The sequence below is a fragment of the Furipterus horrens genome, unplaced genomic scaffold, assembly GCF_987537825.1.
Source record: "Furipterus horrens unplaced genomic scaffold, mFurHor1.1.pri manual_scaffold_1, whole genome shotgun sequence".
Taxonomy (NCBI): Eukaryota; Metazoa; Chordata; class Mammalia; order Chiroptera; family Furipteridae; genus Furipterus; species Furipterus horrens.
The window spans coordinates 114,726,538-114,746,128 of record NW_028327171.1 but is presented as its reverse complement, the minus strand read 5'-3'; the positions used below and the strand labels follow the sequence as shown (position 1 = coordinate 114,746,128).

At 52.9% G+C, this 19,591-nt stretch overlaps 1 protein-coding gene across 1 annotated transcript in view; it reads right to left on the bottom strand.

Annotated features, from left to right (window-relative positions):
* HS6ST1 (heparan sulfate 6-O-sulfotransferase 1) overlaps nucleotides 1-19,160 on the bottom strand; it is a 49,676-nt gene extending 30,516 nt beyond the window's left edge. The window contains exon 1 of the mRNA XM_090278852.1: nucleotides 18,283-19,160. Within this exon, the coding sequence (XP_090134978.1) occupies nucleotides 18,283-18,812 (530 nt within the window). The 5' untranslated portion in view covers nucleotides 18,813-19,160. The remainder of the gene's footprint in view (nucleotides 1-18,282) is intronic.
* Between the last annotated feature and the right edge of the window lie 431 nt (nucleotides 19,161-19,591).

Genomic DNA, 19,591 nt, shown 5'->3' with positions numbered 1-19,591 from the left:
AATTTCTTACAAATATTTGGCCAGTTTCTGTTACAATGGTGACTTTTAAGAGTCCTACAGCATTCTCTGGATTTAGACCAGAATACTTCCTCATTTGGTCCCCGAGCTTCTGTAGGAATCTGATGGAGCTATATTTCGAATGCCTTGGAGACATTCTGTGCTTGGGGAAAGGACTCCTTGATTCCCCTGATGACGAGGCTCCTAAGGTCTCTCATCTGAGCCCTAGCCTCCGGCCTGTTATCCCAATCAGGGTCTATACTGGGAAACTTCTGTTAGGCTGGGACAATTCCCTGACCGGGGGGATGTTCCCTTTCCCATATTCTTATAGCAGCCTGTCTGATCACTCCCTTCTCTTCCCCACTGAAGATGTCTAGTATAGACATTAATTCTGTCCACATGTATATGCTGGGTCTGGGGAACTGATCTAATTATTCTGCCAGTCCAAGGGGGTCCTTTACCAAGCGCTTCATATTGCGCTTGAAGTTTCTAACTTCAGTGCTTGTTGAAGGAGCATTTGACATATCTAATATGTCCTGGACCCATGGAGACCTCCCTAAGGGGTAACCGGCTGCTCTGAGGGAATGGGGAAGTTCTTTAGGTCTTGCTTACATTGTTTCAATTCCTTTCTTAATTTAGATAAGTTGCCACCAGCGCCGTAGGTATCATGGGGGAGGATACTGGTGGGGTATCTCCTAGGTGTTCCTGGCCTCTTCCATCTGTACTGTCTGTCTGTGGTGCCTCCGCCCAGTTGGCCGCTGGCTGGCCAGGGCTATAAGGCACTGGGAGACAGGACAGAGGGTCCCAGGCCTTATCTTTTTCTTTTTTACAGGGAAGAGGCCTGCGGATCTGCTGGTAGGTGGTGATCAGCAGAGAGGATATTCCCTCTCTTCCTTAAAGGCTGATGCCTGGCCCTGGCTGTTGTGGCCCAGTGGACCGAGCACCAGCCCGCGAACCAAGTGTCACTGGTTCAACTCCCAGTCAGGGCACATGACCAGACCACACGCCAGGTCCCTAACTGGGGCACAAGCGAGAGGCAACCACACAGTGATGCCCCTCTCTTCTCTCTCCAAAAACAAACAAATAAACAATCCAAAAAAGCTGAACACACATATAAGACCAGGACTTAACAAACCCAACATTCATCAGACCCAAATCAGGGCTAGAAGACAGATTTCCCCTAAATGGGTTCCTTTGGCCAAAGGAAACAACAATAATTTGCCATTGTCTGTTTTTTCTTATTTTTGGTCCGGGGATCCTTTCCCCAGTGCTCTAACATTCTCCCTAATGGACTGTTGGGTGGAATGTTTGTGGGGTCTTTCTTGGCCCCACCCCTAGGCCAAGAATTTCTATTTTCCATCCTCAGCTGATTCCCGTGGCTGAATCCGGTTGTGTTCTCAACCTAATGGACCCAGCGGAGGGGCACTCCACACTCGCTTACTTGCACACAGACTGAGATGCTTCGTTCATCTCCGGCCGCTTCCCTCACAGGACAATGGACCCAGCGGAAGGGCACTCCAGCCGTTTCCCTCACAGTACAACGGACCCAGCAGAGGGGCACTCCGGCCGCTTCCTTCACGGGACAGCGGACCCAGCGGAGAGGCACTCCAGCCGTTTCCTTCACGGGACAAGGGACCCAGCGGAGGGGCACTCTGGCCGCTTCCTTCACGGGACAGCGGACCCAGCGGAGGGGCACTCCGGCCGCTTCCTTCATGGGACAGTGGACCCAGCGGAGGGGCACTCTGGCCGTTTCCCTCACAGGACAACGGACCCAGCGGAGGGGCACTCTGGCCGTTTCCCTCACGGGAGAACGGACCCAGCGGAGTGGCACTCCGGCCGCTTCCTTCACGGGACAATGGACCCAGCGGAGGTGCGCTCCGGCCGTTTCCTTCACAGGACAACGGACCCAGCGGAGGTGCACTCCGGCCGTTTCCTCACAGGACAGCAGACCCAGCGGAGGAGCACGCCGGCTGTCTGCCTCAGGGGACAATGGACCCAGCGGAGGTGCACTCTGGCCGTCTCCCTCACGGGACAACGGACCCAGCGGAGAGGCACTCCACACTCGTACCAGCCACACACACAACTCGTACCAGCCACATGCACAATCAGCTTCCCGAGGATGCCCAACCACCAAGGCAGTACTTAAGTCCAATTTTCCTACCTTGGCCCGTGCACGAGGTTGCCTGGTTGCCGCGGTGTTTGCTTTTGTTTCCCCCTGCGTCGATCCACTGCTGTCCCAACAAGAAGTCTAGGGTCATTTCCGGACACCGAGGCGGGTGGGCCCTGGGTCAAGCAGACCACCCAAAAGCGGGTAGGACGCGTCTCCCCGCCTTGGCTCAGAGCCCCTTCCCGCACACAGGCGGAGAATCCCGGACGAGCCCCCAAATTGTGAGAAATGCTCACAACAAAAACTGGGACACAGGACGAGCAGTAAAGCGAGGCCTTTATTCACGAGTCTGCAGAGCCGGGCGCACCCTCACAGCCAGGAGAATGTGCGCGTCAAGTAGACAAAGGAAACTGGTTTTATAGTCTTAGCTTCCCCACCATGAAATTGCCACCCTAAAGTGATTATCTTCTCCACCCTAAAACTGCCACCCTAAAGTGATTATGTTCCTTGCCCTAAAGTGAGAGTGATTAGCTTCCCCGCCCTAACACAATTAGCTCCCCCTCCCCTCTCCTTCTTCCCCGTTTCTCCATTACTGGTTACTCCGGAGTTACAATCTAACACGGTTATCTAATTGCCCCTTCTGTGGTTTGTAGATATGCCAGTGCTGTCAGCTCCCTTCTCAGAGACCCTCTAATTACATTTGCCCTTAAGACCTTTTAATTACATTTGCTCTTTGTTACTGACTTTTTATTGGTTTGGGAGTCACTATGTCCTTATTTCTAACAAAGGTGCCAACCAGTTGTAAAGAAAAAAGGTACCACTGACTTCACAGCATAAGCTGCTGGGGAGAGTGTGGGGGGGTGCATCTGTGTTTGTGGGAAGGGATGGGTGCTTATATAGACTTTGGTCAGCCCATGGAGCTCCCAGCCCTCACCCTGCAGGAGGAGGGGCCCATGTTCCTGAGGTCCTCACAAAGTCCACTCCGGGCCCAAGGCCACTCTTGGCAGTGACGGGGAGCACAGATCACAAACTGGACAAGAGGCTGTGCCACGTGGTCAGCACAGGAGAGGCGGTGGCCACTCCCCCGGCAGCTACTGCCTTTCCCTCTGACCCAGGTAGTTAGTGTGCACAGCCGGGGGCGCGGGGGGGCGGGGGACAGAGGTGGGAGCCCCTTAGTTATTAGATGTGTGCACAGGATCGAGGTGGAGGTACTTGTCCCAACCTTGAGTCTTGTGGCTCTACCCACTGGAGCCTGGCCCCCATGGGATCCCCAGTACCTGTGTAAACCATGGCTGTGTTCATCCTCAGGGCTGACCCAAATGGCCTGTTCTTCCACCAGCCCACATGGCTGGGGAGCCAATGAGCAGTTGGAGATAGAATGTTGTTCTGTGCCTCCCCTGCCAGAACCACTCAGGGGTGCCAGCTCAGATAGAGGGCAGAGGGTCAGGCCTTCCATGGTGCCCCCCATCCTCTCCCTGAATACAGTCAAGTACCCATCAGAGAACATTCCCACTTTAGCCATCAAGCCAGTCCTGTTACTTAGGAACACATGCCAGCAACTGGGAATCACTTGGGCGTTAGGAGCACCCTATGGGCTGTCGCCTGCCTGATCCCTTACCATGCATAGTGTGGCCACAGTGAGCAGGCTTTCAGCCAAGCCTTGGAGAGATGCAGCAACGGGAGGGAGGCTGTCTGGTTCCCATTTCCTCCAGGACTCCCTGGCTGGCTCCTGAGCAGGTACTACTCATATAGGAAAAACTGAAGATAAGTATTTAAAAAATAGTGTTCAGGTCTAGCTCTGAATTTTCCATGGCTCTGAGCTTCCCCTTTGCCACACGTAGGACAGACTGGGTGACTCTGGGTGAAATGACCTGGCCCGCGATGCTGGATGCTTTCCTGAGACTGCCTTCTCTCAATAAGTTACTGCTCCTTAGGGCAGGACCAGGGGCCATATGAGCATTGCCCCCTCAGAGGACTGGTTCCAGACAGAAAACTGCCAAGTAGCCCCAGCAAAGGGTACGGGTAGGGTACAAACAGGGGTCCAAATGCCAGGGTTCAAGTCCCAGGTCTGCTGACTAAGCCATGTGACCTTTGGCAAGTCACCCAACCTCTCTGAGACAGAAGAGCAGGGGAGCTCCCTCACAGTGCACCTGCCTGTACCCAGGCCCCACAGGTCCTTGTAGGCCAGGGCTGTCCCCAGCAGAGGTCAGCTGAGTAGGTGTACGGGGTGCCTCCAGACTGAGACTGATGCTAGAGCAAGTTGTGTGTGAACGGACTCTGATCTGATGTTGCATGGAGAAAACCAGTGTTTAGCCTGGTAGATGGACAGCAGAAATGCCACCAGAGGGTGTCAGGTCCCTCATATTGCCTCTGTAAACTGAAGGAGGCCCACAGGGAGATGCTAGGACCTCTGGGCCCAAACCCGAGTTGTTCATCAGACACGGCTGGGGAGCCCTGACAGGGAGGGTGGGGCTGCATCCCATGTCAGTGTTCCTCTCAAGACTGAATGGAGCGAGGGCTCAGTGAAAACCTACTAAACAAATTAAAGAAACAAGACTCCATGGAGAGCCCATGCTGGTGTTTCTGTGTTACCCCAGCAGACAACACTGAATGGCCCACAGAGTTAGGCTCCGATGCCAGCTGACTGTGTGGCCTGACCCACAGCGACCAATGCCCACACACAGCTGCAGGCATCACTCCCAGGCTCCAGGGTAACCCATTTCCTCCAGAGGAAGTGACCTGGGGCAGTGCACACGATGGGCTGAAGAGACAGAGCCACTGTCCAGCAGGAGGTGGCTGGGCAGGAATGCCACCCCACCCTGCTTTCCATCTGAGGCACTCTTTGCGGCCTGTGCTAAGTCAAGCCCATCCACAGTGCTGGGGCTATCCCCACCCCCATGCTAGGCACCACCTCAGGCCACCCCGGGCCTGGCCAGCAGAGGGACATAGTGACCAGACAGCTGAGCTCAGGCCAGTGGGTGGGGAGTGGGCAAGAGGAACTGGAAGAGCTTGCTCAGCCTGCTATGCCAAGCAAGGCCCATCTTCCCAGCCACGGGGCTCCTTGGTCCAAGCAGAGTCCCTGCCAACTCCAAAGGGCCTCGTGGAAGTGCTGGCTGTCCAGGCGGGTGCTGTGGCCTCTGCTTCTCAAGCCTGATGTGCATTCTGTGAGCCCTGCATGACACCCCTGGGTCCCCTTTCGACCCAACTGCTTGAGGATAGGTTCTGCTCCCACTCTGGAAGAGCTGCACACCAATCCCATCACCCACCTTTCACCCATGTGCCTAAAACCTGACTGCCTTCTACTTGATGAAAACGTTTTCCGCTGGGCACACTGCCAGGTCAGCTTGCACAGAAGCAAAGAAACAAGCCTGTCCGTACAGAAACGGGCTTCCTGGCTGCCTGTGCCTGACGGTGTTAAAGCCAGACTCAGTAGGCCTCGCGCTTTCACAGGGTTCAGACAGAGAGCCGCCCGGGCTTGTGTGAGTAAGACCAACTGCCAGGCCTGCCTGCTCACCACCAGGGAACAGAGAGGAGGAGCGGCCTGCACCTGCAGCTTCGATCTCCCTTCTTTGGGATGGGGAGCTGTGGGCTGCTGCAGTTCGCTGGGTAAGGAGGGCGGCTATGGCAAGGGTTTGAGGCTGGACAGTGAAGGCACTGGGCTCTCATGGTATGGATGGCCCATTTGTTCCTTGGACCTCTCCTTACAGGTGACATCAGAAGCCTCCAAATCCCCCTGGGAGACCATCTGCTCTGCCTTCCCCCTTTCTTCCTGTCCTGATCCTCTTGGAGGAGCAACTTAGACCTAAAAACTCAGCTGCTGCCAGCAAGCGGCCATTCATTCAGCTGGGGCTTGGTGGGCATTTGGGGACCTCCCTCCAGGAACTCTGGGACAGCTCATCAAAGCAGCCATGCTGCTTTCTACCACAGGCAGGCAGTGTTGGCACCTGGCTCTCCCCTCTTAGGTGAGGATCCTGCCTGCTCCTTGTTACTAGAGAGGGGTTCACGGGAAACCCTGAGGCCACAGGCCTGCGCGTGAATCCCAACTTTGCTACACGTTGACCATGGGTGACAAGTTATTTAGGCTCTCTGAGCTTCAGTTTCCTCATCTGTGCTGTGGGGCCTTTAATAAACCAGGCACTCAGGGAGCATGCCAGTCATTCCAGCTACTCTTCGCTCCCAGACTGTACTCTTGGAGCCAGCACACCTGCTCACCAGCACAGTACAGGCCTTGTAAGTGGGGAGCATGGGAAATAGCAATGTACTTCACATGACAGCAACTTCCCCAAGTGCGTCCTCAGTCAGCAGTGCTCTGGCTAGAGTACTTCCTCCTGCTGTTGCCAAGGTTTCCCTGAGAGGACATGACCCAGGATTGCAGAGGAAATGCCATACTATACCCCAAACACTGGCCTCCCTGCTTGCTCCAGGATGACACCCCATCCTGCCCCTTGCTGTGGTGATGTAACTATAAAACTTCAATGTCAGTATGTCTTCAATTCCTGAGTACACTGATGCTCCATAGAGGTATTTATTTACACACGAGTCTTTGAAGCTCATCACTCAAAGGGATCTGCTCACCCACCATGCTCAGACTGCAAACACTGCCCATTGCCCACGTTTGTCTCTGAGGCCCTGTAAGCCATCTAATTCCCCACGGACAGTGATTTATGGCCCACCGCTCCCAGGCCAGTGGGTAGAGATGGTCTAGGAACAAATGCTGCAAACACGGGAGTGCGGCTGAGTCGGGCTGGGTGAAGGTGCGTTCTGCTTCTCCCCAGGAGGGGGCAGGACGCTGTCCAGAGGAGGGCCATGCAGAGGCAGCTCCAGGGTGTAGCTGTACAGACAGGGACAGAGGACTGGGGGCTGGGTACCAGGCTTGAAGCACAGGGACACAGGTAGGACTCACTCTGGGAGAGACCTGCCCAGATTCCCATTGGGCTAACCAGCCTCAAAGGGACCAACAAATCGGGGTTGATGGGCGTGAAATGCCAGGCAGTAAGCCCATCCACTTCTCCAGCCTTCTGGGCTTGGCTTTGGCAGCAGCTATCCTGCACACTGCTGAAAGCTTCCAAGGAAAAGTACTGAGGACATCCCTGCTGTAGGCAGAGGCAGACTTAACGGCAGGTGCACTGAGCCCCGACTTCTGAAGGGCCCCGCAAAACCCCAACTTTACAGTTTTTTCTAATGACGCCAAGTATGGTTTCATATGTGCAATTTTAATTATGTACAAGTTTACAATCGGTGGTAAAACCTGATAGTATGTTTATATTCACTTATTTTCACTCTTTCATTACTACACTGCATACTATACACATACTACACTGCATAGGCCCTGAGCGGCGCTGCACTACCACTCATCGGAGCAATAGAATTGTATTTGCTACTTTGTACTTACAAAGGTTCTCCTGCAAGAGCAGACTTATCATATATGCAAATACACAGGGATGTAAATTAGTTTGTGGATATGTACTTGTTTCATTTATGGTTTTAAAAAGTTTTCTGTGCGTATAAATAAATATTCAGGTACGTTGAAATTATATTAAAATAAAATCAATTCTTAGTGTTGAAATTATATTAAGATAAAATTAATTCCTGTTTTTACATCAGCGCCTGGATTTTCATAGTTTATGAATAATTTTTGAATTTTAATTAATCATTAATTTATTGCACTATAACGAAAAATCTCTTCTTTAATATTCTAATCATTCAGACTACTAAATTTTATATTTTTATTTTCATTGGTAGCTAGAAAAATGAAATATCAAAACTGTGATTATTATTAAGCTATTATTAATTATACTATACATATATTCAAATTTTACTGGAAATAAAACATTAATAGTACATGTTTTATTTATTTAAAAATATGGTTAACATGTACTTTTATTTTCCCTGTCTCTTTCTTTTTAAGGGGCCCAATATTTTCTTCTGTGCCCAGGGCCTCAACTGACCTTAATCCGCCTCTGACTGTAGGGAATATAGCTGGTCAGACGGCCACCTGTCTACCCACTGAGCCTTCTGAGACTCTAGCTGAGCCCCCACTATAAAGGGGTCTTAGAGGTCAGCAGGTCTACTCCCCTCCATCTGTTGCATGTGCACTTGGTGTCACTGGCTGGAAGAGAGGGGTGTGCAGGCCCGCCCATCCCTACAGGTGTAAACATCCAGACCACGTGCAGTGTGGAAGGATAGTCGGGAAGTGTCTGGCAAGTATCATCATCTGCACTAGGGCACATAGTGGGACAAACCACCCCTCGGGGGAGAGAGCAGCCTAGAGACACCAACAGTGAGTGGTAGGGAAAAAACCTCAGTAGCCAGTAATCCAACAGGATGCCTAATCTACCCTATCACGGGAAAAATGTGTTACGACCATGGCTACTGGCCCGGCAAAAATGACATTGTCTAACAGTCCAAATGGTGGGGAACCTTCAGCATGGCATGAGGGCATTGGAAGAACCAATCTGGAAGGCACTGTTCCTGTCCAGTAGAGCCAAGGATGGACCACTGCTAGAGAGGAGGGGGGCAAGCCCAGTCACTGTCACCTGGTCTGTAAAATACTCCTCCCATCTACTCTCAAAACAAAGCTCAGGGAAAAAAAGAGATGTGTCTAGACAAATTTGAGTTAAATCTGACATAAATTAAATATGCATGTCATGGACCAACATGGATAAATCTCAACAAGGCTGAGTGAAGAGAGCAAGGTACAGAAGGTCAAGCAGTGTGATGCCGGTTCTAGAAGGTTCATAACATCCAAACAGTGCTGTGTATTGTTTAAGGGGGCACACATATCTGCAGTGAAAGTGTAAAACACAGTACAGACAGTGGGGATGGGCTGAGGACAAGAGGAGGCCACAGGGGGCTTTCTCTGTGCCCAATGCTGAGTTCTGTGTCTGCTGTTGAGGTAAAAGTATTGGCAACAGTGATCATGGTGATCACCAAGTGAAAACACAAGCCTTCCACCTAATACCTGTCGATGCCAGTGAGTGGGTGACCACAGCCCAGGCTGAAGGCAGGCGGGGGTTGAGGAAGGGGAAAAATCACCACATCCCTAGGTATCTGCAAGTTCCTGGGACTCAGCCAAGCAGCCCTCTCTGTTCCACAGCCAGAGTTACCTACACTTTCACTCTTCCTTCCGTCACCATTAAGCTCCTCCTGGTTGGGTCTTGAGGATTCTCAGAGGCAGGTGGGCAAGCTGCTGATACAGGCCACAGACACCAGGAAGGACTTATATATCCTCCACCAGCCATGATTACAGTGCCCTGTTCATCTGGCCAGAGACTGAGGGCTTTCCAGACATCTGGGGTGCAAACACGGCAAAGTCCTTATGTTGAGTGGGCATGGACAGGAAGGAATAGGGTGGTTTCCAAAGTCACAGCTGGGATAAGCAGGAGACCCCACAGCTGAAGCATGGCACATCCCAAGTTGTTATGCTGGAAGGCAAGTGATGCTAGTAGACGTTGCAGATAACAGGGCCTAGCTACCCAGATGGTAGCTGCTGTAAGGGAAGTGCTGTGCTGGCTGAGCTGACCGATTCAGAGCGGGGTCAGGAGCCAAACTCTCATCTGGCTCTGAAGGGCCCTTCTGTGTCTCTAGAGAGGGAATTTGCAGCCTCTTGTAAAAAAGAGTCCTCGGTACTAGGCAAAATTCCATGTACCTACCTAAGAGGCAGGCACTATCAGTATGCCCATTTTACACATGGGCAACTGAAGCACATAAGTCACAGAGCTTGTGAGTGGCAGAACTGGGATCCCATCCAGCCTGTCTGGCTCTAAGCCTGGGCCCCCACCCTTCCTCTGCTGCTCCACCCCACCCCCCACCCCCCAACCCTCCATGGTCACAGGCTTCTGGGCTCTGAGAAAGGCCCTTGCTCTCCAGTCTGCTGTGGCCTGTTTTCTCCCCCATGGCTTCCTTGCTGCCGGACTGCACCTGGACCACCTCTGTCCTTACTCATTGTGGAGTGTGGACAGAAGTTCCAGGAGCTGACTGAGTCCTCACAGTCCTCCCACCACCAGCCGCACTGCAGACATGCAGCCCTTAGGCCATGCTTAGCCATCGGAGAGCCACCTGCTCTCACTGAGGCCCCCTGTGCACCAGACGGCTAGCCTCCTGCAGTGACGTGAGAAGTCACTGATGGTCTGTTTTACAGATGAGGCCCTGGGTACCACTGCTAGCAGCAAGGCCTGTCCTCCACCTCTGACTATAGAACTCTAAGGGGTTACAAGGGGCCACGGCTCCAACAACACATGAATGCAAGCTGGGTTAGAGGGGCCATGAGGTCACAGGTCCTCTATAGAACCAAATGACAAACTGCATAGCCCCATTTCAGAGTTGGGGACTGAGATTCAAAGAGACGGTTTCCCTGTGCCCATGAGACCTCTGACTCCATACACAAGGTGAGAGAGGCTGTTCTGGGGGTTCTCTGTCCTCCTCCAGCTTCCAGCTAGGCTGGCTGAGGCCCTGAAAGAACTCTGGGGCTGAGTCCCCACATACCTCAACTTCCCCTGGAGCCCTACAGAGGACTCAAGACCATGAAGTGGTTTTGTGAAATTCAGGGCATGTCTGCCCCATAGGCAGACCTTGGTGAGCTGGGGCCCCAGGCCCAGGGTGCTTGGCTGAGTGAACACACACCAACAGCCAGGTGGGGGTGGAGCCTCCAAACATTGCGGCCACCCAAGAGTGCCTCAAGAAAGGTCCAAGCAGGCTGCACGCCCCAAGCTGGCCAGCACTCTGGCTGGGTGCAGTTGATGGCAGTGGAAGAAAAAGGATGCCCAGACAGGTTTCTGTTCTTGCATCAAGGAACACAGGCCCCAGGCCCCAGCTGAGGCTGGGGTCTCCAGCAGCTGGGAGGCCTCCTCGCTTAACCTGCTCAGCTGACCCTAACATCTAACAGTGTCCACCATAGGTCTGGCATCTGGGAACCAGCATTTTAACTCTCTTCGGTGTCTGGGCATGTGCACCTCACACTATTCCAAAATAACTGGCCCTGTAAGCTGGGGATTTGGGACAATACCACACCAGAAGGGGCACTGTTACCAGGGAGGAACACAGATTATGCCACAAGTCCCACAGCCAGAAAGTGACAGGCCTGCATTCAGGGGCAGACTGGACCCCAACGCCTAGGCCTCTGTCTGCCCCTCTGGGACAGCCCTTCCCTACTCACGCTGTCTTCCCGCCCCCACTGTCCTCTTTTGCTCCCATTTGTCCCTGTGTGTGTCAGAAAATGTGTCTGGAAACTTAACAGTGGTTCCAAGAGCACAACTTTCTATCTACACTTCTATTCAACCTGCAAAACCTTTCTACAAACCAGTCAGATGTTACAGATTTTGCCTCCTGCCATCACCACTCACATACCAACCTATTTTTGTGGCTGGGGCAGCATCTCATCCCCTGTGCCCCAGTCAAGCTTGAGACATTTTTCTGCATAACATCCCCATCTCTGCAAAGAAAGAAAAACACAAATTGACAGCAAAAACTTAATGGGAAGAGAAAGAGCTAACTAAGTTCTGGAACAGGCAAGAACAGAAGTCCTGAGAGATGAAAACCTTACGAACATGCCTTTTTACCTGTGAGTTCTGGAGAATGAGGCCAAGATATGGGCCTCAAGGAAATGGACAGTAGGGGTGCCAATGAGAAGCATTCATGTGGTTATAGGTAATCACTAAGTAGAAATGCTCAGAAATCGTGTTGTCAGGAGGGGGCTGAACCCCAGCCAGTTTTGTGTCCCTGGTCTGAATTACACAACCCTTCCAACAGGGCCAGGTGACAGGGAGCACGACCCTATCCACTGGAGAGGTGGCAGGAGGCACCAGCTACAGATGTTCTAAGCTGCCTGCAGTGCTGATGCCATCAGCAAATCTTACCTGTACCTGGCCAGAACTAAGAAAATGTGACCTGATTAGGGTCTTGACTCCAGTGAAGGCTGCCAGATGTTTTCCAGTAAATTGAACAACACAGTCAGCCTGTTAAATTTCCCATGTCTGCCCAGGGTCTTAGAAGCCCACACATGCTGAGCCAGGCTGATCTGTCCCAATGGCTGGCTACTGCTCTCACCCACTGACAATCTCCCAGCTGCAGCCAAGTACTGGGCAGGCACACAGGCTTCAGGACCGCCAAATATCTGGATGCCAGCTCTTGGCTCTCCAGGCTGAGGGACTCCAAAAGTTCCCCAACTTTTCTGGGCCCTGTCTGACTTTCTTGTGCAGAAAATTGGGACAATCATCACATACCTGCCTTGTTGGGGTGGGGGGCCAAATAAGAAGACCTACGCCAAGTACCTACTGAGTGCTCAGGAAACAAGGCCCAGCCTCACACAATATTCAGTCCCAAAGAGGGTGCTGCTGAGATAGGCATTCAAATATCACAGGTGGCAACATCACCAATGCAGACTTTCTGAAAAGTAATTTAGCATGTATACGGAGAGCATTTAAACATTCAGACCATTCAATTCAGAAATTTCACGTCTAGGAATTTCCAGAGGAAATTGGGGCTATGCAAAATATTTACACACAAGGACATCCAGTCTACTACAGGAGTCAGAGGTGAGCATCTGCATCAACATAGAATCAACAACGGCCTGGCTGCTGTGGCTCAGTGGATTGAGTGTCGGCCTGCGAGCCAAGTGTCACTGGTTCGATTCCCAGTCAGGGCACATGACTAGGTTGCACGTCAGGTCCCCAGTTGGGGGCGCGAGTGAGAGGCAAACACATAGAGATGTTTCTCTCTCTCTCTTTCCCCTCTCTCTAAAAATAAAGTAAGCAAACAAACAAATAAATAATTATTAAAAAAAAAAAAATCAACGACGGGGTGCTACAGGGCACTTGCAGCCCCTCAAGTTTTACATTTTTAATGACATGGAATGATGTTTATGGGGAATTTATATTATGTTTTCAGTTATAGAAAGAAAAGTATGTATGAAGAATAGGATGACTTTTCTCTTATACCTTAGTCCCAATTATGTATCACAATCCTTACTTTACAACAACAATAAAAACGAAGAGGGATATGAAACACATAATCAGGGCCCCTTAAGGACAAATGCCCCATCAACCACCCACCACTCCCCAAGTGTAGCCACCAAACTTCTCAAACCTCCCACTAAGAAGGAAATCCCTGTTGATGGGGCTTTACCGGTCCCTGGGCCCCACACCAGAGCCAGTGCCACAGCACAGTGGTCCAATCCATCTTCACAGTCCCAGATCTCACCAGTGCGTACAAGTACAGGAAGCGCTGGTCTTGCAAGTTCTACGGTGCATTAGGACAACAGGCATTCTGGAGCATGGTAATCTCACAAGCCAAAGCACCATTTAAAAAAATTGTCAGTAAGCCATTTGAAAGTTTGCCTAAAAATGAAGTTCTCATGTATTTACTTAGAGGTTTTTCTTTCTTTTTTTAAAAAGTGAAAACCCAATTCTGAACATTTTGACCTCAGACTCCTTTTGTCTAAACCTGTCCTCTCTAAGTGATTCAGCCATGATGACATCCCAACAAGGTCCTTTATATGGCCAGGCCATGTTCACTGGTCCCAGTCCTGTGACCTAGGTGACATCTGCCCCCCTGTAGTCAAATGCTGGTTTGGTCCCTTGATGGCACAGAAGAAAACAACTCTGTAGGTAAGGTAGGAACTTACTGTGTGCCACAGAAAAAGTCACAAAACCACTCTAATCTAACTCTGCACAACCAGGTTGGCCCCCCAAGGAGCCCTGACTTCTTGAACCTAACTTGTCTAGGGAAAGCCAGTTGAGCACAGCTCCTAGGGAGGCTGCAGGTCTAGGAGGAGAATGTTCTTACTGGTGCCATATGTGGGCAGTACACACTTAGCATCTGCCCAGAACCAAACAACACACTATGGACATGACAGAAAGAAGGGAGGCCAAGGGCATGTAAGGCAACAGAGGACTGCCAGGGAAGGCTTTCTGGAGTAAGAGGCAGCAGAACAAATGTTGAAGGGAAGAGATGTAGCCTGCAGAGCTGTGGGAGGAGATGAGGGTAAGCTGGACAGAGGGCAGCAAGGCATATTTTTGGAACCAGAGAGGACTTTAGGATGGTGGAGGGAAGGCACGTGACCAGAGATGAGGCTACAGAACTGACAGAGCACACTACTTTGATGCTACAGCTTCTTGGCTCTGTGTGTCCTGCAAGGAAGCACAGTCTCTGCGGGGCAATGTGGGCAACCGCTCCTCGTGGTTTAGGGAATTGTAGCCCCGGTCTGAGCATGACTGCCACTGGCATCCCGGCCGTGCTTGTCTTTAAGTCTCAACATAAGGCTGTGCGGGAGACATAACCGATAGCCACTCAGAGGGTTTCCGTGGGAATTGGGTTTAAAGAATGCTTATTATGCTTTAGAACTTGCTCTGCTTATCTTTTAATATAACATAAACAATCTCTAGCAAGAAATGTATGAAACCTTGCACCTACTGCCAGTGTGGCCTCAAGATGTTTGACAGACCCCGACACAGACTGGTCACTGTACCCTCTGTACTAGTACATGTAATCTGTTACTGTCAACTGTAATCCTAATGCCTCCAAACTATTGATGATTCATGAATCTTGACCTTGTATCTCTCATGTGTATCCTCCTCAATAAAAGGCATGAGGGAAGAAGGTCTAATTGCTGTTCTCCACTAGAGAGGCAGCCACCTTCCTTCCCCCAGACATAATGAAATGTCCTGGATAAAAGTCTGTTCATCAGACATAATGAAATGTCCTGGGTAAAAGTTTGTTCCGCTGTGGTCACGAAGACTCTGCTGGACAGAGCAGCTTCCAACCGAGCCTAGGGTGTGTGAGTATCCTCCGCCTTAGGGCAACATCACAGATGCTGGGAACCCACAAGGGGTTCCTGGGGACTCGGGGGAGGGGCTGCTGCAGAGAGGATGTGGCTAAACGTAGGCCAGGATCCCACAAGTTCTCATGCATTTACTCAAACAAAGGTGGCCCAGAAGCCACATTCAGGCCCCAAATGCCCTTGTTAGTTCCAAATGAAGCCTACATGATTTCAGGGACATTTCCAGGGCAACCCAGGCAAGACTAACTGTTTTCTGTCCCATTCAGTCAGATGAAAAGAGGAAGGAGGGTTCTAGCCCTAAGGAGTACCACTCCAACCCTACAAGTTAATACAAGAACGTGGGGTTTGGAGACACTCTAACCAAAGTAGATCTTGGCAACAGGCAACCACACCTCTTCAAAGCCAGTCATTCCTAAGGGGCCTTGTAAGCACTCCTGGTTGATGCCAGCAAGTACAGCAGCCTTCTCAATGGACCCAGGACTAAAAAGGGACATGTCCATGCTTCATTCATACACCTGTTCATCTCTGCCAAGTCAGGAAGCACTAAAAGCTACTAGAAGTTCTACACCATATTCCAGGGAGGCACTGAAAACCTGCCCATCTTCATGTCACCTCAACACAGACCCCAGCTCAGCAGGCCACAACCTGTGACGAGCAGCAGCTGTGAACACCCTCATTTCCTGCATAAGGCCCACCTCTCCTAGGTCTCAAATTACCATAAACACTGCCCTGGTCGGGTGCCTCCATTGGCTGGAGAATCTTCCCATACACCAAAAGGTTGTGGACTGATCCCCAGCTGGGGCATGCACATGAGGCAACCAACCAATGTTTCTCTCCTTCCTCCTCTTCCTCTCTCTCTAAAAGCAATAAACACATTAAAAAATAATAATACTGCAGACACTGGCCCCAGAAGCTGAGAGAGGATCAGCGGAAGTGCCCCTCACAACAGAAAGGCACCATTCAAGCCCTGCAATGTGCTTGGCCCTGAGAGGAGAAAGAAAAGGTCCTCACCCCAGGCCCAGGCCCCAAAGAGCACTGTCAAGATAACTCTCATAGCCAAGCCACCCCTCCTCAGTTCACCAGCTGGGGGGGTTGCTCCAACACCCACAGGGAGGATGGGACCTACCTGGCCCTACTGGAAGGAGGGTGAGGGTGACATCTGAGACTCATGAAACTAGAAACCACCAACTCCAGGCAACAAAATGAGGACAAGGTTGGCCACCATCCCAAGAGGTACAAATGGGAGAATTGCATCCGACCTCCACAGACTAGGGGAACACTAGACAGGTGAACTTCAGTGCAGGCAGGCTTGTAAATTCATAAAGCCAAGACTACCTTGGCCTCTTGATGAAGCTCATTAAAAAAGCAATCTATCTAGCACCTGGAACAGAAATGAAAGGAAGAGGGGAAGAAGAGCAAAGATGAAACTCTGTCACTTGCCTAGTAGACAGACAGCTTCCAGAGTGGACAACAAAGGCCTCCAGAACACCCTGGAAGTCCCTCCCCCACGAGGCCTGCTGCTGCTGAGCTCAGCAACTTCCAGGCCAGGAGGGGGCGCAGCTGGCAGCCCATCGCAGCAAGAAGCATCTGGCGGACCAGGCGCAGCATATGGCATTTATTTTCCTTTCTTGTTACACACACACACCTTAAGGTGGGTCACTGGGAGTCACTTGATGCAGCACAGGGGTGGGGTGGGGAGTGTAGCAAATAAGCTTTACCTGATCCTCCCACTTCTGTCTATGAGGGAGGCTGATCTCCTGTTCTGACAAACTCCAGCTTAATCCAAGCCTCATGGCAGCCTCCAGGGCAGATTCTGCACATTCTCCCTAAAGGGGCACTCTGAGGCCAATTCCCTCTGGTAAACAGGATGAAGTCTGTCCCCATAGCCCCCTTTCTGCAAGCAAGGGTCGGGCAGTGCCCAGTTCCAGGGGCCTACGGCTCCTGTGGGTGAGTAGCTTCAAGCCCCCAGGCCAAGTTCAGTCTAGAACAGCTAGGCTGAATCATGGGGAGCCCGGATGGAAACATGGGTGTTATGCCAGGGAAGTGCATCTGTGCAGAGCAGGCCAAGTGTGGCCAAGAAATAATATATACTTCAGGAGCCCTGAATAGGCAGATCTGTAAGCCCTGCGGCTTTTGGAGAGTGGGAATATTATCTCTCTGGTTGAGAACTGCTTTTTTGGGGGTGGGTGGCAACACACAGCCAAGGGGAAGTGGGAAGAACCCCCCCCACACACACACACAAAAAAAACACTGTCAGCTCTAGGGTCCCAAATTCCTGACAGTTGGGAAAGGCCACAGGAAAAGGACTGAAGGGCTGAGCAGAGAGAGAGCAATGTATGGACACTGCTCAGCTCTGCACTGGTCAGATGCCTAACTTTCATCTCCCAAATTCACCAGAGACCCTGCACCTTCCTGACACAGACTGTGAACGAACAAGACTACACTAGCCACACAGCTCCGCCATGCCACCCTTGCTGGTCTGGGTATGCAGTCCTAAAGCAAGTATAAACTGCAAACAAAAAAATGAGACAAAAAGCAAGCATCTTGAGAAGAAGGCCCCACAGAGCACCAGCAGGAACAGGAGGAAAAAAATCCCAACTTTAACCACCGGCAACCCGGCACTGCCGGGGGTTTCTGGCTACAAAGTGCTTCCCAGGAGAGCTGCCCCCCACCCCCACAGGTCAGCACTGTTTCCCCAACCTCCACAGAAACGGGGGGCTCCCAGGGAAGGTGTCTGGCTACAGTGTCCCAGATCAGCTCAGCTCTCCCAACCTGGCTGTTGGCCCGCTTTTGTCCCTCTTACAGAGCAAGTTCACACCTAGTTCTGGCCAAGTGGCACTGCCTCCTACCCTCCCTCAGCTCCAGGTGACACTCGGGCCTTTGTTTTACCTGCACACGAAGGTAGAGCCAACACCCTTCCCTGGCAGCGACTCCCCAGACCCCTCAAGGCAGGATGGGGCCCCAAAGGTGCAGGGAAAAAGGCACACCACTTCCCACTTCCACTTTGGCTTTGGGTACTAGATCCGTGAAAGAAGCAAACACCAGGGGAGCTACACACTCACAGGAACCCACTTTCTTGCCCGACGTTTCAAGGCCAGCCTGAGCCTATAACTGGGGCCCGTCCCATTTCACACCGGCCCGCGATGAACCGGTGGAAGTCCAGGTACTGCACAGGCCGGCTGGAAACAGGGAAAAATCGGAGGTAGGAGAGCCAGGTTGGCGGCTTGGGTCCTCAGGCACCTGGCACGCGGGAGGAGATGGTCCTGCGGGACTGGGACGAACGGGGTCACCAGAAGGCACGAGAGGGCACGGAGGCAGAGCGGGCCCAGGAGAGCCCCCGAAGCCGCCACAAGCTGGGCCATGCGCTCAGTTCCCGACCGCGTGCGCAGCTGGCGGGACTCACCTGGGCGTGCGCAGCTCGGCGGCGTCGCGGCGGTCCAGCACGCCGGGCACGCAGTTGGTGAGCTCCGTCCAGTCGGCGTGCAGCCCACAGCTCCAACCGGTAGAGAAGCGGGAGAAGAGCCAGGTCTCACGGCGGTTGGGCCGATAGCAGGTGCACTTCTTCTGGCCCGGCCGGCAATCGCAGGGCACCTCCAAGCGCACGTTCTGCACGAGGTGGCGGCCAAAGGTGGTGCCGCCAGTCTTCTGGATGTGCAGGAAGACGATCACGTCATCGCCCTTCATGTCGAAGCGCAGCGAGCGCTCCAGCTCGCGCACGGGGAAGTAGTACTTCTTTTCGTAGTGCGGGTCGGGCGTGGGGAAAAGGTCCAGGTCGTCGGGCGGCACGCGGCCACCGGGCGCGCCCAGGCTCAGCCCCGGGCCCGCGTACTGGTACAGGATGAGCATGAAGCACACGGAGCCCGCCACCACCAGCACGAACTTGCTAGCACGCTCAACCATGGTCCTGCCGCCGGCGCGCCGCCGCCGCTGCATGTGTCACCATCGCCAGCGGCCGCTTCGCGGAGCCTGGGAAGGCGCGGGGAGCGGAAGCAACTACCTCCGCCGCGGCGGGCGCTCTGGCCCAGCCTGGCTATTCGGCGCCCAGGTCGCTCGCAGAGGCGCGGGCCCCGGTCCTGTGCGGCGCCATGACTGTTTTCCGCTCGTCTAGGCTCCCCAGGCCCTGTGGGTCAGACCCAGGACACCGCTCCGGTTCGACTCCCGCCAGGCCTCAGCCCGCACCCCAGGGGGCCGCCGTTTCTCGCAGAGCGGAGAAGACTGCGCAACCCCGCGCACCCCGGTGTCTCCGCAGTCGGCCCTCCCCGCCCCACCCTCAGCTGGCCCTCCCGGCGTCTCTTGTCATTTCCGCCCGCGCTGGTCCTTAGCTCCGCCCCCAGAGCTCAAGGAGGAGCAGGCCCAAGCTCTGCTCCTGGATCTACGCTGGCCGCGGGGAGACCTTTCCAAGACAGGATGCTACCGACTGGGAACAGATTTCCGTGCGCAGAGGCGTGGGGAGAGACTAGGGGATGTGGAGCGGGGGGAGCGGCGGCCCTTCCAGGCGGGAGGGTGCCTCTGGGCCTGGGTCCTCCTCCCCCAAGGGTCTCGGTTAGGGGTTTGAGACCTTCCCCACTTATCGGGAGCGGAGGCACTGACCCTGCACGCAGGGTGCTCTTAAAGATGCAAACGCCAGAAGGCCGGTCGAACTTGGAGGGACCTAGGGGAGGTGAGGGTCAGAAGCACCGCGCTAGATGGGCGGCGGACAAGGGCTGGGGGAG